Source organism: Taudactylus pleione, unplaced genomic scaffold (assembly GCF_031769625.1).
Source record: "Taudactylus pleione unplaced genomic scaffold, aTauple2 ptg000100l, whole genome shotgun sequence".
Taxonomy (NCBI): Eukaryota; Metazoa; Chordata; class Amphibia; order Anura; family Myobatrachidae; genus Taudactylus; species Taudactylus pleione.
In genome coordinates this window covers 8,159,880-8,183,052 of record NW_028284502.1, presented here as the reverse complement: position 1 = coordinate 8,183,052, position 23,173 = coordinate 8,159,880, and the positions used below count along the sequence as shown (strand labels likewise).

At 44.2% G+C, this 23,173-nt stretch overlaps 1 protein-coding gene across 1 annotated transcript in view; it reads left to right on the top strand.

The window, feature by feature from the left end:
- The first annotated feature begins 18,610 nt into the window (after positions 1 to 18,610).
- The window catches only part of KIF18A (kinesin family member 18A), a 117,496-nt gene continuing 112,933 nt past the window's right edge, over positions 18,611 to 23,173 (top strand). Inside the window, exons 1-2 of the mRNA XM_088470476.1 lie at positions 18,611 to 19,024; positions 22,570 to 22,934. Coding sequence (XP_088326602.1) covers positions 22,610 to 22,934 — 325 coding nt within the window. The 5' untranslated portion in view covers positions 18,611 to 19,024; positions 22,570 to 22,609. The remainder of the gene's footprint in view (positions 19,025 to 22,569; positions 22,935 to 23,173) is intronic.

Here is a 23,173-nt window from a genome sequence, read left to right as displayed (position 1 = left end):
AATGTTATATTTATGAGACCCCTTATGGTTAGTCTACATAAAACGTTAATGCGTCACAGTGTCATTGACAAACACCGTCCACTTCACCAGCACAGGGGGTTCCACAGCCATCTAAGTTCTGACAATGATGACCTTAGTTAAAGTCATCGGAGCGAAAACATATTTATACATGTTAGTAGAATAAAGTTCTTCCAATTAAATACCATACAAACAGACTTTAGGAAGTTAAGAAGAGTTTATTGCCAGTGTATCACACAGTGCTACACCTGAGTCCAAAAGGTTGCCACAACAGAAAACTCCAACAAAAAGTACCAGAAAGAACAGCCTTAGGACACCACATTTAGGATACATCAAATCCCATCTAATACTGATCCTACAGATGCTCTTTAAGGTGTACTATGTTCTGTGTAAAATTAATTAATTTTATTCACAGATCCATCCTTTAAGGGATAATGATTATTTATGGCGAACCAAAGGGTTGAGTGGTATATAAGATGTATAAATATATGTACAGGTCTCAAGCTTAGAGAGCAAGCGTTTGACAGGAGAGACACACACCACAGTCACAAACTGCGCATCAAGGGGTATATTATCTAAAGCGAGAGTTTTTAGAAGTGGAGATGATGACCATAGCAACCAATCAGGTTCTACTTAACATTTAACTAGCACCTTCTAGAAGATAATATCTAGAATCTGATTTGTTGCTATAGGCAACGTCTCCACTTCTAAAAACTCTCACTTTAGTAAATTTACCCCCAAGAGTCTTAATTGTAGGTAATGGTAAAAAAAAAGCAGAATTAGGAACTCAAATATCATGCCCTGGACCACTAGCCAGCAAACTTGCCCTGTTCAGCGAGTCTAGCATTGCCCCATATTGGAGCACCAGAATCATATCCTACATTAGTGCTAAAAAGTCTTTTGATAAATGGTTTTCTATCAATTTCTTTATTGTTCACCATTGTCAACACATGCAGCTTATAATTTTATAAACTTACAGTATAAGTACAAAATAAAATTGTTAACAAAAATGTTAGAACGCGTGGGCAGGGCCACATTATTCTGACAGCTCTGTTTGTCTCCAAATTTTTGGACAGCCTTCTGCATCAAATTAGGTATATGTCAGGATTCATGGGTGTTTTGTGGATTCTGTGTTGTCATACACCAGGGCCAATGGGGAGCTGAACTCACCAGGCATTACGTCAAGAAAATATGGATTTAGCTGCAGTATTCCTGCAGGTCACAGGTCTGGGTGGAACCCTATAATAAGTAGCAGGGGGCAAGATAGAGGATGACACAAGCCAGTAGCAAATTAGAGGTAAAGGAGAATCCAGTGAGCAGGATAAACACAATAGAGGCAATGAGACAGAAAACTTTTGGGGCCAGTTGAGCAATCCCTGAAAAGACAAGATGGGAGTTGACTAAACAGCAGAGTATGCACAGGAAACATTGGAGAGCAGGGGAGATTCCACAAGAGACCGTGTAGGGCAGGAGATGTTCCAGCAGAGTATCCACAAAAAACTGGAGAGCATGAGAATAACTTCAGTAAACCGACATCAGCCAGGCCTTCAGGCACAAGTGCAGACAGGTATCTGACACTTGAGCTGTGGGACAGACAGATTTAAATAGAGTGCACTATAATGAGGGGGAATGCCCATTGGAGTAGAGTGAGCTGGCAGGCACATCCCTGGAGATTATTTGTAGGACCTCCAGCAAGTTGGCGGCGCTAGAGGACAAACTGTGGGGCAAGCGCCGTCAAGATGGTTGCGGCCAGTGGATACCGCTTGAAGAGAGACCCGCCGGTGCCAATGGGGCAGCAGCCACAGGGACTGGCAAGGGGTGCCGGTCAAACCTCTGAGACCACCAGAGAGACATCCTTCTCCTGTGAGTAATACCTTTGCGGAGCCTGACAGTATGGATGTGTCATTTTCATAATATCACCCCCACATCAATGGACAGATAAAACACACCAAGCAGACCCTTGAACAACATCTCAGCTGTTTTGCTTCAGACTTAGAAGACAATTGTTTTCAGTTAATATCACAGGCTGAATTTGCCCATGGTACACCTTCCTCTTCACATGTATCTCCATTTTTCTGTGTAAAAAGGTGTCACCCGCAGTTTTGCCCATTTTCATTGGTCTGACATTCAGATGATCCAAAGTTGGGTCGTCTCTTCTACATTTTAAAGGAAGGCTCCAGCTTTCTTTAATCAATCTGTCTCCTAAATTAAGAGATTTGTTAGTTAATGTAGTGGTTTAGCCTTTAAGTTCAAGGCCGAAGATAGAGTGTTGCTATCCAATAGGAACATCATGCATAGAAAACCTCTTTCTAATCTGGTATCAGTCACACATCGGGGTCTGGTTCCCCGTTATCAGGCCCGGCAGTGTCATATTACTGCCATCTGTCTGGTCGTCTGTGGCATCCCTGAGACCTAGGGGTGCTCATCTGTAAATGTGCATGTTCTGTTGTTCTGCATCATGGGTGCCGCCATCTTGGACAGTTTCATATCATACACCCCAACATTTGATTATTGTCACCTGGGACATCTGCGTGCTTCCCGAAAAGGGGGCGTGGCTTGCACGTAAAGGGGTGTGGCCTATCGACACGCCCAGTTTTCTTCACTAAGAGGTGTGCCCAGCATCTCTGAGATGCTGGATTGCCCCCGGGCTTCCCTCCGTACTGTGAATAGATGCTGTTCGCAGGTGCACAGCATCTATTCTCGCTCTGCATAAACGCTGCTCTGCTATGCAGACCAGCGGTTTATGCTTCCCCCAACTTCCCCCCACCGCAGGACACTGTGGCCTGCAGGTGGGACAGCGGGACAGTTGGGAGGTTATGTCACATTGGGTCTCATTCAGACCCGCTCGCGAGCGCATGACACTTGCAAGCCGGTCGATGTTACCCCAATGCGTATGCGCATGATGGAGGGAGCTCCGTCGTGCGCATGCGCAAGACCCGGACAGCGACAGCCAAGCTGTCGCTCCGGGTCTCGCACCAAAGGGGGCGTGCTGTCGATGGTGACTGACAGCACGCCCCCTTTGATGGGCGAGCCGGGGGCGTGGCTGCCAGACGGAGGCGTTCCCATGGGAACGCCTACCGTCTGGGTCCGGCCCAACTGACATCACTAGTGATGTCAGTGGGAGTGATTTTGGCTCTGATAGAGCCAAAATCACTCCAGGGCTTGCGGCCACGAGACCCTACCGCAGGGTCTCGTCGCAAGCCCGATGGTCTTGACCATCGCGACCATCATCATGGACGCTCGCATAAGCTGTGGGTGGTAACCCACAGCTATGCGAGCGTCCAAAAGGCCGCTCCACATTTAAATAGGACGGCCCTGATTCAGAGCGAGCGCTCTGGTCAGAGCGTCCGGCTCTGAATCAGGGCCATTATCTACTCTGCCAAACCAGCTTTTCAGCAACTCTAGTCACATGATTCATCCAGCCCTACTTAAACCAGGAAGTACAGACTACTCTTTGCCAGAACACCTTCCCTCCGTAGAAATCAGTACCCTGGTTCCATTTGCATCCTGCATTTGTTCCAGTCATCAGTTTCCAGTAATGCTAACAGCATTATGTGCTTGTTCTAGTTACCAGGCTCCGGTATTTGCTTCATAAGCATTCTGCCTCAGGGCCTGATTCAGAGACGGACGCAAGTGGCCGTTCGCTCGTCCGCCGTACGAGCGGAAATAATAAAATTCAAGTGCTCGCTCGTATGTTCGTTTGCAGCTAATTTTCCGCCCCATAGTCTCCCAACCCCTCCTCTAGCTAGCGAACGTTCTAAATAGCGACCGTCCGTCTCCTCTTTGGTTGCAGGGAACGCTCGCACAAGTCAATTCCGGAAGTGGCCCTGTCAGTTTTCGATTGCCTGCTATTTCATTCAGCAAACATACTTGAATCGATTAATGGCAATCACTATATTAATTAGCTTAATTGTTATTCACATGTTTGCAATCCTTTTTTTTTTTCAATGTCAATAAACTTTATTATTGTAAGTGTGTGTCATTGCTTCCGCAGAATACGTACGGTTGTACCAAGGAGATGGTTCTTCAAAATTAGAAGTTGGTTTGAATGCTACTATTGTTTTGCGTTTTTCTTCTAGGCCGATTTTTCAACTTTTTTTTTATATTTAAATTAGCTTACGCATGTCACTGCATCAAGCCTATCATAACTCACATTATATTTGTGAGGGTGTAGGTCACATGACTCATACAATAACCAATAGAATGGTTTCTGTTAATTTACAAAGTACATTAGCCAATCAAATTTTTTCTAGGACCTTTATTAAAACTGTTTTGTGTAAAAAAAATCATTGTCATCATGAGAGCCGCAGCTTTTTGTAGGCGTGAGCTCCTGGTATGATGGACCGGAGAATCACAGAGCATCCGCCCCCCATCACCAACCTCCAAAAGCGTCTGGCCTACGCGGAGGTGCGCCGCCGCCTGCGTTCCATCGGCTATCACCGAAATATCGGCCAACTGGAACGCAGGTGGTCGGATCTGAGGCGCAGATCCCCACGCCTGTTGGCCTATTTGCGAAAGCAGATCCATGAAAGTAAGTGTTTTTTTTTATTTTATTTAAAATGTAAGCATACCTGCATGTGCATGTTTACCGTATAGCCCTGTTTCTTTATTTTGGACATACCTGCGTGTGCATGTTTACCGTATAGCCCTTTCTTTATTTTGGACATACCTGCGTGTGCATGTTTACCGTATAGCCTTGTTTCTTTATTTTGGACATACCTGCGTGTGCATGTTTACCGTATAGCCCTGGGTTTTTTTTAGTTTTTTTTTGGTGTGTAAATTTTTTTCCCAAAAAATGAAATATGTAATAATATTAATTTTTCTACATCATTTAGGGGCTGAGCGCAGACTCCAACGCCAGCGACGTCGGGCTCGTCCCCTATCCCCCACTCCCACCCAAACATCCTCTGCCCACTCTTCCCCAAATTCCCTCTCCCTCTCCTCACATTCCCATCCCTCCAACTTCACACTCCCCTCCACCCCCCCTCTCTTTTCCTCACCCTCAACTTCCTCCCAAATATCCCCTCCTCCATCCGTGCTGCACTGGCCCACCTCTGATGAGGACGATTTTGGGGCTCCAGGCCCAGTCAGCATTATGACCGGTATGTTTCCCTTTTAAACTATGGTTGTTTTTTCATTATTTTGTTTTTGGTTGATGTTGTCCTTTTGCCTGTGCAGTTCAAAATTGTAAAGTATTTCTAATGTTTTTGATATATATCTTTGTGAAACAATGTCTAGGATGTTTTCCCCTTATATCATATGACACATGTCCAAACACTGATACTTGTGTCTTTCTTGTTTACGGTATCAACAAATGTTGTATTTTTGCGTAGTTTTAACTCTCTTTTGTGTTGTTTTTGCAAAATATTTTTTGTCTTTTTTTTTCAAAAATCTTTTCATTTGGCATTCCTTTTGTTTTGGAGATGTTTTTTTTCACCTTTTTTTGTATAGCCTGATTTTTTCGTTGTTTTGTAAAATATAAATTAAGGTGTCATTTTAGTAACCCGCACATTTTTTTTTACCCACAGAGGACCAGAGGCGTAATGCATAAATTTATGCTGGCTTGCAGATCTTGAGGGGCCATGTCGTTGCCATGCTTGTGGCCTTGAATCAGATTTTGGCACGCCTGCGCCACTAATTTTTTTATTTTTCGCTAAAAAAATGTTGTAAAAAATAAAATTTATTTTGATTTATTTAAGTCTCATTCCTTGTATGTAAATCTTAGATTGTTGAACCTTACATAAGTCTACTATTTGTCCCTGATTTTTAAAGAAATGTAAATTTGTTTGTCGAAAGCTCAAGTAAGTATGTAAGCTTGCACATTAAACACATAACAATACCAATAGGTTTGGAGAAGTAACCGCAAAATGTGATTATTTTTTGGTGTGGGTAATGTTAAATTTAAAGCTACCTGCTTAGGCCTACAATTGCAAACATACTGATTCACCATAATACCTTTGGTGTTTGTTTTTAGCAACAAAGCAGGGTACTAAACTTTTCCAAATAAGAAATTACAGTATTAGGCATTAAGCAACTTTGCATTTTTAGAAACAGGTTACACTTGGTTGTAATTTACGATGGAAATGGTTGGTGAACGTAAAATTAAATTTCAATGCACACAAATAATAAACACCAAGTGAATACACACAAAAAATTCAAAACACACACACAAGTCAAAAACACACCAAAACCCCCCAAAAAACACAATCAGGAACTGTTTGAAGAAGTAGCATGCCAACATGAATCCACAAATGAGGAGAAGAAATCATTGTTCCTGAAGTTATATCCAATGTGTCCACATAAAGTCATTTGTGTTGATCAGGAAGTAGGCATGGATTTTTATGGTCATTTTAGGGATTAAAAAAAACAAAAAACAAAACCAGTTAAAAGTGTACATTAAAATATTACATGTCTACATTTTGGCATTTTTAAACATTATGAGGAAATAATTACCTAAAAAATCTGGCCACAACTTCATCGCGTATGGCCACCCCACATACTGACCTCCGACCAACCTCGGGGGGGCCGTCCTCAGGCAAGGCATCCTCTGGCTGCATATGGGACACCACTCCTTATGGCGATGTTGTGAAATATCCCACACAGGACCACAATTTTCGAAACCATAGCCGGCAAATACATGAGGTCACCACCAGAGTGGTGGAGGCATCTGAATCGGCCTTTTAAAAGGCCGATACAGCGCTCCACCACCTGCCTGGTGGCTGTAAGTGTGGAATTATACTCACTTTGTGGCCCTGGTGTGGGAGCCAAATAAGGAGTGAGCAGCCAGGGCGTGCAAGGGTAACCACTGTCTCCTGTGAAAATATATAAAAAAACATCAGGACCATTGTGTAACAAGCTTTGCATTGGTTTCAATAGCAGGTGTCAACTTACCCAGAAGCCATGCATCACCAGCTTGTAGGTTGTTTATTTTGTGCCAAATCCCTGATTGCTGGATAACGAAGGAATCATGTGCACTGCCGGGGAATTTGGCATTCAGGGACAGGATCTGGAGGGAGGCATCACATACCACCATTACATTCATCGAGTGAAAGTGCTTTCGGTTCCTAAATATAGCCTCCAGCCTTGCTGGAGGCTGAAGTGGTATATGAGTGCCATCCACAACCCCTATGATGTGTGGGAAGCCAGCTATTTGGTACAAATTAGCCTTCACCACATTAAGGGAACCCATATCCAATGGCATTTTAATAAAATGATGGAGGTGTTTAAAAAGGGCCTCCATCACTGCCCTCAGGATCCTTGAAAAGGAGGATTGGGATATTCCAGCAACTATTCCCACAGTGGTTTGAAAGGATCCTGAGGCACAAAAATGTAACACCGACATTAATTGCGTAAGTGGTGGTATTGCTGTAGGACTGTCAATTTGCCGTTCAAGATCGCTCTCTATTAATGAGAGAGTGTCTATGATGAGTTGTGGCGGAAGACGGTAGCACCTTAACACCTCATCATCTGGCATTCCAAAAAGGGTGACACGTGTTCTATATATCTGGGGCCTTGCACGCCTACGAGGCCTACGCCTGGGACAAAGTTGAGGTTGGTCGGGTTCTGGAACCATGGCCAATATAATACGACCAACATCAACCTGAAATGTTAAGCAAGGTAGTTATTGGTTTAGACAAATGTGTTAAGAAAAATATACTTATCTTTTCCAAGAAAACCAAAGATGCTTACAGGCCTGGGACGTGTCATGTGCAAATCAACCTACATTTCAAAATTAGAAAATTTTTAAGATATTAATTTAAAAAACTATGATTGAAAACAAATTTCATATTCTAAAAAATAGAGAAGGGAGCACACATTAGTTCTCAAAATAGTACGCTACATTTAGTGGTAAGACATGATTTTACACAGAAAAATTGAAAACACATTAGTACGCAAAATAGTACATTAATTTTACATTTAAAATATAAAAAAACATTAGTTCGCTAAATAGTACGCTACTTTTACAGTTAAAACCACTAAAACATTAGTTCGCTAAATAGTACGCTACTTTTACAGTTAAAACCACTAAAACATTAGTTCGCTAAATAGTACGCTACTTTTACAGTTAAATAAGGGCACATTAGTTCGCTAAATAGCACGCTACTTTTACAGTTAAAACCAATAAAACATTAGTTCGCTAAATAGTACGCTACTTTTACAGGTAAATAAGAGCACATTAGTTCACTAAATAGTACGCTACTTTTACAGTTAAAACCACTAAAACATTAGTTCGCTAAATGGTACGCTACTTTTACAGTTAAATAAGGGCACATTAGTTCGCTAAATAGTACGCTACTTTTACAGTTAAAACCACTAAAACATTAGTTCGCTAAATGGTACGCTACTTTTACAGTTAAATAAGGGCACATTAGTTTGCTAAATAGTACGCTACTTTTACATTTAAATAAAGACACATTAGTTCGCTAAATAGTACGCTACATTTAGTGGTAAGACATGATTGTTCACAGAAAAAAAACAACATTACTTAGCGAAACATATGCTAAGACCAACACATCGAATTTGTAAATTCAGGAAACCAAAAACACTTACCAAAAACAGACAAATATCCCAAAGTTCAAAAACGTCACTTGGTCACTGCCAAAATAACTGTAAAAAAAAAAAATATAAAAAAAATTTGTAAACTATTTACTATTATTTTTACGGTGGTTTTTTAAAATACTTACTCAAAAATTCAAATAAAAATAGCCAAACAATAAAAAAAAATGCTAACGGAAAAGAAAGAAGTAAGAAAAAAACCCAATAGATCCAAAAAAACAAGTCCTCCTTCTACACAACAATCACCAACAATCCACTCCAACGCAAAACCTCCAACAATCATAACATGCCACCTCAAATCGAGTCACACCAAGCCATAAATAGGCTTTATTTTCCCGCTCAAATTAAGGACGGACAGTAGGAGCGCACAAGGAATGATGCGGCCGAATAATGCTGACGCATGTATAAAAACGTCACTGAAGGCCAAAATCGGTCTGCTACATTGACAAAAAAAATGAGTACAGAGCAGCAAAGTACTAGCCAACAGGCACCATGTAAGTGTTTTTTTTATGGGAAAATGCGTATGTTTAACATTACATTTTTAAACATTTTACTAAAAATCTTTTTAAACATTTAAAAAAAAAAGGTGTGAAGGATGCCATGGAAGAGGATGCTGGCCCTAGTAGGCAAACTAGGGGCAAAAAAAAAGGCAGCCACAATTCACAAGGAAGGAGATGGAGGTTTTGGTGCAAATGTGCAATGACAACCTGGCACAGGCACCAAGGAATATGGGTGCAACCCAGATATGGAAACTGTGGGACGACATAGCCAGTGGTGTCAATGGTGTGGGTGAGTTTGAACGTTCAACCGGGGAGGTCAAACGCCGGTACGTAAAAACTACATTTTAGTAAAAAGTGTTTACAGGTCAAAATACTGCAGGAATAATGCCAAATTTTAAACCAACAGATGGAGCGACTTCAAATATCGGCTTAAACAAAAACTGGCTGATAGGGCTAGGCATGCAGGGGGGACAGGTGGGGGCCCCACCCCTGTGTGACTTGAGCTCACAGATTTGGAGGAGCTGACCCAGGGGTGTGTGCAGGATGAGAAGGTGTTTGGCTTGTCGAACATGGATACCGACATGCCAGACTTTGCGGCTCCTTATGTTGCCCCAGGTAAATGTTGTAATGTTACCAACTCAGAAATGTGTTTTTGACAATATCTAGATTAGAATTTGACTCTTTTTTCTCACAGAGACACAGGCGGATGAGTCTGCTCCAGAGGGGAGCTTTGGCCGCAGAATTTCTTCTGGCTCTGCAGGGGAGGAAGCAGTAGATCCGGCTGGGGACCCTGTGGCAGACAGTCCAGGGCATTCCTCCTCGCAGGCAGTGGCCCTCCTCACTGATCTCAATGGTAAAACGGATCAGCAGACCGAGACTCTGCTGAGGATAGACGCCAATCTGCTACGGGTGGCGGACGCCCTGGAGCAAAGTGCTGCGGCCAACGTGACCATTGCTAAGGCCCTTGCAGAAAATACTGGGGCCAACGTGCGAATAGCAAATGCCCTGGAGCAGCTCGTTCGCCAGCACATGTTGGAGCCGGCCTCCCTTCCTGCTGGAACATCAGGACCCTCCACCTCTGGCACAACAACTGCCATCCCTCCAAATGTGCCTAGCCCTATGCCTAGTCCAGAGGCCACAACATCTGCCTCTGGCCAGGCCAGCCGAAGGACTTCCCGGACCCGTTCAGGCTCCCTCCAACCCCCGGCCAAACGGCCTAAAAGGCGATGACAGCACTGGCTAATTTCCCCACAATCCATCTCTGTGTTTGCCCCATATTCCTGCATGGCAAAAACCTCCCTCTCCTTTCTTGTGAATTGTTTTTATTTGTTATATTTCTGTTCAAATGCCACTTATTTTGTGGGTGTGTGGGCAAAATGATTTCTAGATTTTGTCCCATGAAAAAAAATATGTTTACTTTAAAAAAAACTTGAAACAAAAATAACAAAAAAATTATTACACTTTGGAAACAAAATTGCAAAAATCTATTCTTGATTTATTCACAAACTGGTTATAAGGTAATCCATATAACAAACTTACAAACAGTACAACAGAAATTGAAACATTTAATATTTTGCCTAAAAAATAAGGGTTAAAATCAATTTATGAGTTTTAATTAACAATTATCCAAAAAAAAAAGGACGATTGGTTTCCTGGTCCAAAAAAAACCCAAAAAACATGCGTACAATATTGTTTGTCTACAATATAAACACTTACAAATAAGTAAAAAGCACTCAAAAAACCGAAACATTTGTTAGCTAATTGATTGTATGCGCCATAAATTAGAAGTTGAGTAGTTCACCTGCCTTCGGTTTTTAGCTACTAAAAAAGGTCTATTTGCCAAACACCTTAGAAGCTGTTTAGCAATTAAAAGTTAATTGTTTTTTTTGCCTCACTCGATTAATCGCAACACCATCGATGAGTCCGGGGAAGTACGAGGAGACCATCGTCATTGCAGTAAACTATACCAGACCACAAGCTGAGCAAGCAGTCTTAATGGAAATTGGATCACACAGTGACGTGTACAAAATAGCATCCACATTGGACGTTCGCACAAGATAATACATGTACGCCCAAAAAATGCCTTGCCACGCCTGCGTTTTCTCATCTCCACCCCCGTTACCACCCATAAACTGAACATTTTGTCAATCAAATGACATAGGTCACTTCCTGTTCGCTGTGTATACGAGCGAACAAAAAATGACCACAATGATCCGGCCACACATGCGCAATGAGAACCGGACGCATGCGTGGTTTAAAACAATCGAATGCGTACGAGCGAACGACTGATGGCGTCCGGCTCTGAATGAGGTCCTCAGTGTGTTTTAGCCCACTTGCTTTAGTAATTGCTTCACAGCATGCAGCTTCATTGCTATCTAGAAAACTTGTACAAACATTGCTTCACATCATTCTATTCAGTGCTATCCAGAAACCCTGCTCCAGTATTGCATCATACGCCCGTATTCAATTTGAGGCGAAAAGTCCACACTTTTCGCCTGCTGGACTTTTCGCCTCCTTTGCCTGTTTTCCAGGCAGAAAAGTATTGCGCTCGTGCCCGCTATTCCCCGTATTCAATTCCAAAGTAGGCGAAATCGGGAACAGGCGAAACCTTGATCGGCAAAAAAATACGGGAATTTTCGGGAAATAATTGTAGGACCCCCCTAAAGATGTACAGACCGGGGGGATTACTAAGGGTACCCCCATTTTTGCCTGCAGAAAAAAGTCGGGTGATTTTTAAAAATTCTTCAAAAAAGCACCTGCCGCTACTCTCGCAATGAAGAAAACACCTGCCGCATAAAAGGGAACCCCTCTGGACTCCATTCCGCTAATTTAGAAGTGTGTTCCCTATTTTTTTTTTTAAACCCCAAAATTTAAAATATTTTTTTGAGGTGTGCCTATTTTTTTTTTTTTTACTTTTTTTAACACAGCTTATTTTTAGGGATCATTCCCATGGGTGCAGGCTATTTTTTTAAGCCTGCACCCCTAAACCCCAATTCCGCACTATTTTTTGCCTGCTAAAGGCAAGCGAAAAATTATCCCCGTTTTTTTACATTGACTTTTCTCTCCGGCGAAAAGTCAATGACATTAAATACGGGGATAATTGAAATAGGTGAAAATGACGTCAGATTCCGATATTTCCCCTCAAATTGAATACGGACCATAGTATGTTTCATTGCAGCTCTGCTCTAGTATTGCTTCACAGCATGTTTCATTGCAGCTTTTTTCCATTGTGCATAGCACTCAGCTTCAACACCACTTGCAGCCTGCTTCTAGTTTCAATATCACCTGCAGTCATCTTCCATTGTGCACACCACTCAGTTCCAATATCTTTTGCAGCCTGCCTGCGCTATATTACAGCATCCAAGTCCAGCATTTCTACAGCCCGATCCAGATTGTACTACCGGCACCCGTCTTCAATGGATCTTCACAGTCTATTTCAGATTTCCAACACACTATTGCCATCTCAGGTTATCCTGCTACCTGCATCTGTTCTGTATCCTGCTACACAAGTCTCTGCCTATAGCCTTGGTCTGCATGAGGAAATGCATAATCAGGCCATCTAGCTTTCTTACTCTCCATGACCTATAGCTAGCCCAAGGGATCCCGACCCGATTCAACAAAGCACCAGAGATGTGATAATACAATACTGTATATTGTTCCATTCAACCTTCAACAGTTCTAGCATTATCAACCCTATGGCAGTACAGTTAGATCTACCCCTTTCATGAGGATACGCAAAACATTATATATTCTGATGATATCAGTGATTGATTCCAGTTTTAAAAGGAATCTTGAAAATACCTTCTCCGGTCTTCACTGATAGGCAGAATGAGTATGAAATTGAAAGTATATTTAATTGTAGGTGGTCTGGGGGCTGTTAAAGTTCGTTGTACATTGGAAATGTTATGATCTTGCAGAAAGGTCATGACTCAAACAAAAGTATACATGCAGAAACAGTCAACAGATTCATACAAAGACAATTCCAAGAAAAGGGTAATTTTAGGGCTCAGTTGACCCCCGACACTGTCAAAATTAGTGACAAAATATAGTATAGGAACAGTGACAGACTCATTTATGCCACTGCATGTCAGGCCATTTTGACTGTTACACCAGTGACTATCATTGGTTATCGTATGCTACGGATTTGATACCAGTGGGTTTGTAAGGCTATCCCTAGTATCTACTCATTGCCAGGGTTGCCTAGAGGGGAGGGGGGGTATGAGTGGATATTAATTACCTGGGCCCAGGCTTGTTTGAGGGACCTGGGTCACCTGCTGAGGATAAATGTCCTTTTTTTTTTTTAATTTGGAGGGGGCATGGCCACGCCCCCCAGTACCAAGGTCCTTGTGAGCTCTCGACTGCCCTGGTTAGAGCGATTGCTTGTCTGGCTTTCCTGCTGTGTTAGTGTTTAAAGTTCTGCTCGTAAGCCGAAAAAATGGCCGCCGCCGCCGTTTTTTCCGGCGTTTTGCGCATGCGTAGTAGAATCCGGGCACACTCTAGTTCCCAGAGTCTACTAATGCTCCGGTGAGTGGCCAGCCGCATTAGTCGACTGCCGGGAAGAGAGGAGGGGGCCCCGGATGGGGAATGCACATGGGCCCCCTCCTCTCTAAAGACTCAGCTGGACATACACTACCCTCTCTGCCACCCCACCCCCGTCTGCCCCAGGGTCGTACACTCACCACCCTAGCTGCTTAGACATAGTACTCAGTGACATACACTATATAATTTATACACACCTATATGTTATGCTGAATTTTCACTTTTTATATAATTGACAGTAATTTGTATATTTGCAGTTGACATTTGTTGTCATTTTGGGTTATTTGTACAATTAATATCTCTTATGTCTTTAAATGGTGATATTGGATGCATCATTTGAGTATATTTTGTTTCAACCACAAGATATTTTTGCTCCTTAATACATATGACTATGTGTACCTAATGTGATGAGATATAATATTCCAGATTTACTCTATTTGATGTGATACAACAACGGACAAGGCTATCTAATCTCATATTTATGATATTCGATATGTTTGATTTTTTTTCATGTTTTATGGTTGTCCTGTATAAATATTTGCCATTTCTATTTGAATATTGAATGCTTTATAAATTAATTGCTGCCTTCACTGTGATACATATAGTCCAAAAGCACTTTGAACTTTAGCCGGTACATTTTGATTTTCTCAAGTGATAAGGTGATTGATTTATTTATTTTGGAAATATATTGCCGGTAATTTTTAGGATTATTTGTGTATGCACACGAATATTTTAGGATTCTTATCCAATTATCGCTCATCTTTTAACAGTTGACAATAAAAGTTATGTTTTAGTTTTACCCAATTTTCTAAATCTTCATTCCTAAAGTGTGCCCCCAAAAGGAGTCCTTTTGCTTTTCTTTCAATATTGGTTATACACTGACTACAGTGTTTTTTTTTCTTGTGGAGGCCACTATGTTTTGTTTTGTTTTCCTATCAGGGTGTCATGGTGTTTTTATGTTTTTTTCCGTGGGGGCCAATGTGTTTTACTGTTTTCTGTAGGGGTCATTGTTTTTTTATATTTGTCTTGTGGTCAGTGTGTTTTTTTTTTTTTTTAGTGGGGACTAATGTATTTTATTGTTTTCTGTTGGGGCCAATGTGTGTGTTTTTTCCTGTGGGGGCCAATGTGTTTATTATTTCTTGTACAATGTTTTTTGTCTGCACATGCATCTCAGTTACTATACGCGTGCATCCCAATGGTGTTTGTACAGAGTTGCAGCACAGGTTCAGATGCACACACCAAGAAGTGTTTTAGAAATTTGTTAGGTGTTCCTGGTCGGTTGCAGGAGATTGGCTAATCAGACGCAGATGTAACATAGTATGGGCGAGTTGTTGGAGTGACATGGTTGTGTTGCTAAAAGTGGTTGCATATAGAGATGCTGAATTGCTGACATTGGAGGCCATACTCAGATGTATGATCTACACCTAGCATAGGCTTGGTGAAAGTTACAATGGTGCGACCGCTGGTGGCATCTAAAGACGCACAAAGCATGATTGCAGCATCTGTTGACACTAAAAGTGGCTGTCTCAGTCCTTGCACATTTGGCTGTAGACCAGAGAAGGACATTGTAGCTGCATTAGCATAAGGTCACAGATGCAATTGCAGCAAAAGATGCAAGGATGGCCACAACTGCATCCAAGTCAGAATCAGGCCCTATGAAGAGGGAGCCCGCCCCCTCGACAGACCTCACCCCCATCAACAGACCGCACCCTCATTAAGGCTGCTTACATAAATTTCCTGGGCTGGTTTTCCATCCCAATCCGCCCCTGACTAGGGCTGTGTGGGGAGGAAGGTTTGGGCATCAGCTGTGCAGTGAGGAGGGAGTAGGGACCAGTTGTGCAAGCAATGGAGGTCTACTGTGTGTGGAGGAGGGACTGGCCATAGGAGGTCAGCTGTGTGGGTAGGAGGGATTGGGCATCAAAGATCAGCTGTGCGGGGAGGAGGAATCTGGCATCGGGGGTCATCTGTGCGGGCGGTGGATGATTGGGCATTGGGGGTCAGCTGTGTGGGGAGGAGGGATTAGGCATTTCAGATCTATTGTGTAGGGAGAAGGGACTGAGCATAGGAGGTCAACTGTCTGGGAAGGGGGATTGGGCATCAGGTGTCAGCTTTGCAGGGAGGAGGAATCTGGAATCGGGGGTCAGCTGTGCAGGGAGGAGGGATTAGGCATCTGTGTGAGGAGGAGGGATTGTGCTTCAGCTGTGCAGGAAGGAATGAGCGGGGGTCAGTTGTGCAAGGAAGGCTTGGGCATCAGGGGTCAGCTACACTGACGGAACTAGAGAGTGGGAGGCCCAGGTGCAAGAATATGCTTTGGGCCCCCCTATGCAGAGCCCCATGTAGTGGTACCCCTATGCAGTGCACCCAGTAGTGCCCCTTATATAGTGCCCCCAGTAGTAGTCCCCCGCTGTGCAGTGCCCCCAGTAGTAGTCCTCCCTATGTGCAGTGCCCCAGTAGTAGTCCCACCTATGTGCAGTGCCCCAGTAGTAGTCCCACCTATGTGCAGTGCCCCAGTAGTAGTCCACCTATAGAACACACACAAAAAACCCACTTACCTGAATCCCCGCTCCTGTGCCCGCTGCTGTCTGCTCCTCCGTCCTCCCGACCCGCTCTCGCTCTGCAGTATGGGAGAGTCGTCACAATGTCTCTCCCATCACCCATTGTGGGAGCCGAAAGGCAGAGCTCATGAGTGAGCTCCAGCCTGGCTCCCTTCGTTCACCTGATTTGGATGTAATTACCCTCAAATTAAATCTGAAAGTCTGCAGTTAAAGCACATCTTGTTTGTTTCATTTCAAAGCCATTGTGGTGGTGAATAGAGGCCAAAATATGAAAATTCAGTCAATGTCCCAATATTTATGCACCTGACAGTATATACATATATATGTGTGCATGTGTATGTATATATATATGTATATAATTTATATATATTTATATATATTTAGAGACACACCCAGGAAAATCCTGCGTTTGCCCCTGGGCCCTGGCTTGCCTTAGGGCCCAGCCCCAGCAGGCACATCAGCCACTGCACAGTGCCACTGCCAGGCTTGCTACGGCCCACCAGCAGCACCCAGAGGCCAGAGGGACAGGCAGAGCATCAAAGGTCCCGGATCTCCGGGAAGCACAGCAGCCAGCCAGGTAGGGTACTGTGTTAGGGTGGGTACACACCTGAGCGACCGGCAATCGTGCCAATGCGATTTGCCTTCACCCTGGACATTGCATGTTTGCCAGTACACACTACACGATATAATGATCGACGGAACGATCACTTGTTCCGTCCTTCATTTATATGTATGGCGCCGTATGCGATATCGTGTGATTGGCTGTGCAGCACAGCCAATGACACGATATCACATGTGACCGCGGGAGCGCGCAATTAGGGCAAACACACTGCACGATTTGTCCGATTTGGCCAAATCGGGCCGATATCGTGCAAGTGTGTAGCCGGCCTTATTCTCAATTACGCTGTAATCGCTCAGCCCATAATTATTAACTATTCAATTTTAATTCAGATTGCACACCATACAAATTACATAAATCAATCTATAGTACTACTATACCATGAATTATGTCGTTTTTATGTTGTGCAATCTGATTTAAAATTGAATAGTTAATAATTATGGGCTGAGCGATTATCGGTAGACTGAGTACGCACCGTGATCGCACTGCGCACATGCCAAGGTATAATGCTATGGATTATTTGAGGGAGTGGGGCCCAAAACTGGTATTTTGCAAGGACCCCATGAGGTCTAAACCCATCTTTGGATTGGGTACCAGTGGGAGCATGGTGTGGGTGTAGGCGCACACTCGCTCACACTTCGCATGACAGAGACAGGACATCATGCAGCATTATATTACAGATGTAGCACATAACTCATTATGGAGTAGATGTACTGAGCCTTGGGGGTTTATTTATCAAGCAGTGAAAAACTAAGTGAAGCGGAACAGTGGAGAAGTTGCCCATAGCAACCAATCAGCTCCTACCTATTATTTTATAGACTGTACTTAATAAATGTTACTTCAAAGCTAATTGGTTGCCCTGGGCAACGTCTCCACTGATCAGCTTCTCTTATACCCCTTTTACACCAGAGCTAAAACCCGGGTTATTGCAGGGTTAACCCAGGTAACTCCTTGGTGTAAAAGGGGAAAGGGTTGGATTCCCGGGTGGAGTGACCCAGCAATCCAACCCAGGTAACTTGCAGGGTTTAACACGGGAATGACCCGTGAAACCCTGCAGTGTAAACGGAGCAATCCGAGTCACGATGACCTGGAGCGCACCTCATGCCGGCCGATTGGTCCGGCTTCAGTGGCGCTTGGAGATGATGTCAACTCCAAGCCTCCACTTCAAAGCCAGAAGAGCCGGGTCACTGCAAACTCGGCTTCGGTGTGAACTGCGCCGACCCGGGAATATCCTGGGTCAGCGCCGGCTAAATTCCGGGTCTGACCCGGTTTGGAACCCTGTTCCAACCTCTGGGTCAGACCCGGAATTTAGGTATAAAAGCGGTAAAAGTTTTCACTACTTGATAAATAAACCAGAGATAAAGTGGAGAGAGAGGTAAATTACCAATCAGCTCCTGTCATTTTTCCAAACAGCCTGTGACAGTGCCAGTTAGGAGCTGATTGGTTAGTACATCTCCCAGCCAATCAGCTCCTAACTGTCATTTTTCAAGCACAGCCTGTGATATGAAAGTTGGGAGCTGATTGGCTGGCATCTTATCACTCTGTCTCTAACACTGTTTAGTAAACTCTGTCACTGCTTCATCCGCGGGGCAGCCCCGCCCTCTATTCCCTCGGACCTAGAAAGGGGCGGAGCTTTCACGAAAGCTGCCGTGTCTGGGCTTTTGCCCCCTTACAACAGTTGGGACCGTAACACATAAAGTTCGCTTTGGACCATGTCCGCCCGTCCATACAGACTGAGCACACTCTGCGCAGCGTCGGCCGGCTAAAGAAGTAGGGAATTACAGTAACCTGATCATGTGCCTGTCATCCAGCGAGCATAAAGCCACACCACAGCCATGTCCCTGTTGATGGGAGCTCCCTCCCGGCGCTATGGAGCTGCCATGGCGGCTGTGGAGACTCGCAGTTCTCCTCATAACCGTGTCACACGGCGCGGAAGGGGTTACACACACGGAGGGTTCCCTCAGCGTCACCCAGTGACGTCACCGGCCGCGCCGTGCCAGCCAACCAGGTGCACGGAGAGGAGGGGTCTGTGGGCCGGGCCGCCTGGCTACGCTGTTCCCGCGCCGGCCAATCGCAGGCCGAGGGGGCGAGAGCCGCTGTGGTTTGAATCTTGTTGTTACCCGGAGGCCGCAGCAGCCGTGACCGGGGACAGCCGGGGAGCTACGCCCGGGCCATGGTGACACGTCGGCCGGTCTGGAGCGCGTAAGCAGAGTCGGGCGCTACGGTTCGGGCCGGAGGTAGGTCAACTGCCCGGTTACCCGTTGCTACATCCAATGTGCTGGGACATGTACGTCCACATTAGCCTGATAGAGCCTCAGCCTACAAGGACTGCGCCGACCGAGCACCATGAGCGGCTGCCCTCGGTAGGATATGAGCACAGGGTAGTGACCCTGTGCCACACCATGCCTCCTAGGCATCGCCCATCACCCTGTGCCACACCATGCCTTCTAGGCATCGCCAATGGTAGGCGAGGTCCCCTTGGGGAGTGTACCAGGGTATGGCCTGGTATGTCCTGGCTCTGGTAGAGTTGTCTTCTGACTGCAGCAGTCTCTGTGGTTTATGGTGGGTTTATAAGGCATGTAAAACCTTGGTGAGAGCATGCTGCTACATACATGTAATATGTTTCCAAAATACGGTGAAACCTGGGAACAATCTATGGGCCCAATTCAGAGATATATGCAAACCTGATGGTCTGCGTGTGTGTCTGATTGTTAGGGGTCTGCGCATGTGCAGAATGGGTCCTGCATGATTGTGCACAGTCCCCCCTTCGCTATAGCTTGGTTAACATGCTGCGGCGTTTGGGGGGTGGGCACAAGGACCGTTCTCCAAAATGGGTATGCCGAGCCCAGGGTGTGTGACCTCCTGCGATGGTGATCCGAGGGCAAGGTCTATGAATGCTGCACTCAGATCGCAGATGCATGCAGGAGGTGTCTCTTTTTCTACAGGCACCTGCTGTATTTGCATTTTTGTTGGACGGTATTGTAAAGCCGCTTCCCTGCAGCTGTGCAGTACTGTCCATCTCTGAATCGGGCCGTATGAGTTTGGCGTGCTCTTCATACATGTGTTGGTAAAGCAAGAAATCCCTACGGAATCTAATGCTCCAGCCGCTGACGCTGGTCATTAGGACCTAGACATGGCACTAATATTACTACGTAGCTACTGGTATATGATTTTGAATAGGTTATAAGTAATTTCTAGAGTATTCTTTGTAGAAAGTAAGGTCCACTCCGCTCCTCTAATAAACAGGTAATCTAGTAAATTTTGCTGCCACTGTGGGATATAGAAGGGCAATCCAGAGAGGGGGGTGATTCAATTGGCCGGGATGTTGATAGTGCCGGGATGTTAGTCCCACAGCTATTCAATTCAAGTCCAACTATAATCACTCAAGTTGGAGAATCCCGGTTCTCGTGACTAAAGCAGGGTGTTTAGTCGCGAGTACCGCCATTTTCTTACTAAAGTGCCGGCTGCGAGGCTGTTAGCGCAGCGCTTAACTGGAAAACAACCTCACGGCCGGCACTTTAGTCGGATTTCTTCTCGCATCATCAGCAGGGTGTGAGTAGCAATCCTTTAGTCTCTCTAACAGCTTCCTCCTGGCGCTATCCACAGCACGCTGAATTTAATCGCCTCTGTTAGGAATTTATGGTAAAAGTGAGTGACCTGTACACACATGATACTGCAAACAGAGAGGACTCATGCTGTGTCACTGCACATATTGAAAACTGCTGGCTATCTAATTCTGACACAACAAGCTTGGGTTGACCATCGACCATTGATGGTTTAGTATTTTCATCATCAGTGGCCTATTCCCTATCACATGGACGAACACATATACACTAGGATCTTTTTTTTTTTTTCCAGAAGCCATTTAACCTACAGTATGTTTTTGGATTGTGGGAGGAGACCCATACAAACGGGTAGAACATGCAGGGGAAAATTCAATTGTTTTTGGGAGCCCATAAGTAATGGGCACGCTGAGTTTGGATGTCCTAAATGCCTAACTTTGGGTGGTTTTCTGCTCGCCAACTCAAAAGGGCGTGAGCATAAATAACGGGAGCCCACAGTGCTCACATCCTTTGGCACATTTAATTGAATTGCTTCCAGTAACATTAGACTAGAGCTGCAGCAACGCTAAACAATTGAATTCCCCCCACACACAATCTGCACAGATAGGGCCATGGTCATGACCTCAGGGCTGTGAGGAAGTAATGCTAACCACTACACCGACCATGCCTGCAAGTCATTTTCTAATGTATAACCCAGGTGGACACCAAGCTGATGCACATTAGATGAGACATTACATTTTCTTTCATCCATCGTCATGGCTTTATATGCAAGGTGTCATCCAATTGTCACTAATAAACAATGCAGTGCCCATAGAGAAACCAGTGGTGGTTCATATACTGTTTATCAGGGGCTTACAAGTGTCCTTCAGTTTCATAGAAAGGGTGCACATTAGCTTTGCCGTGACACAGCACATTACATTATGATATGCTCACACAGACCAAGTAGAAGATAACTACTCTTGGTTCGTGAAGCTGGTGAGAAGACATCACCATCCTGGCATAGGCAAACCTACATATACTGTGTGAGTGCAGTTTCTCCTTTAGGTAATGATACACTTTGTGAATAAGAAACAAGTGTAGAAAAAGCTTGACTAAAACAGTGCATGACATATTTTTAATTTTTTTTTTGCTTTTTCAAAAACTAACATTTGAAAACCCCCATAAAAAAAATCCTTTTTTTTTTTTAGCCTGTTACCTACATGGTTTATATGAAGAAATAATTTGAATAATTTGATTTGGTGCTGGACCACCAACCTGAGGCACCCATGCAAGTGTCCCGAGGCACCCCAGGGTGCCACGGCACACAGTTTGGTAACAACTGGCTTAGTCGATGTCTACATTTATACAATGTAGTTCAGGAGTATTCAACAAGGTCCCAACATCTGCTGTGGAAATAAACTTCCCACCATGCCACAGTTTTAGCATTGGCCAAATAGCAAAACTGTGGCAGGGCATGCTGCAGTTAGAGGCTCACTTGTTGAATACCCCTGATGCAGTTCATTGATGCATGGTAGATGCTATATCCAAGTGGGCTAAAGGACCTCTGATGATATTACATCCATGTGACCCAGTTAGGGTTAGACTGTGGGTTCAGCCTTGTGCTGAGCAGGCTTGAGTTTTGTGGCATAGTTATAAGGGGGCACCAAGCTGTGGGCTATAAGTGCTGGTTTTCCAATTATTTGAGAGGGGGCACCTCAGGTATATGCAAAAAGTGGGATGTGGGAGTCCACTGCAGTTGTTTTGTTTTTGGGCACCAAGGTTTGTGTCACAGCCCCAGCTAAAAAATAGTATGTAAGATCTAAAGAGAGAGAAGATAATGGAATGAGCATTAAAATGCAGATATTCGCCCATTTGCTGAGCTGTATGCATCAATACAACCGCACCGCCCTCTATCCATATGTCTGGTTTCATAGCAGTCATTATCTGCATACACTTTTACTAGAGTTCTACTTGGTTCAAGAGATCCATCTGAAAACATACAGATCTCCATGTGCGCACATTCCGGCATAAATTGTCATTCCATGCAGCCATAAGTAGAAATGTGACAGATGCGTATAATTACATCACCCGTAGATGTGTGCACTCAGCAAGGTCCACCAAGAAAACGGACATCCGTGCAGTTCTGCATCAGCCCTTTAATGTGTACCCATAAAAAATGAAATAAACCTGAATCTGGATAGTGGCAAGTTGTGACTTTTATTCTAACTTTCTTTTTCCAGAATATAAACCGTTCCCCAGATCTCCTCCAATTATTCAAACATGGCTACTGGCGAGGCAGATGTTTGTAGCCGTGTAAGAGTGGTGGTCCGGGTACGTCCTTCAAATGAGAGAGAAAGACAAATAAATTCCGCCAGCGTGGTGCAAGTGGTCGATAGACACATTCTAGTGTTTGATCCGCAAGTGGAAGATGTCACTTTTTTTCACGGCAGGAGTGTAACCAATCGGGATGTTACGAAGAAGAAACATAAAGACGTTAAGTTTGTGTATGATTGCGTCTTTGGCGAGAATTCAACTCAGCTGGAAGTTTTCGATCAGACAACAAGGATTGTGCTTGACGGTGTGCTGAATGGCTATAACTGTACCGGTATGTATCCGTATGTAGCCTTTAATCAACGCTACAACAATATTGTGTTGGTACTTTCTGTATGTTCAGGTGCGACATGCCTTTACTTCAGCTTTGCGCAGAAAACTGCTCACTTGGCGATCTATCTTGCACTATTCTCTTTCTCTATGGCTCTGTCATAAATGAGCTTGAGCTGGTCATGACCCCATCTGCTAATAAGTGATAGGCTGGGTACACACGTAAAGATTTCCTGTCCAACC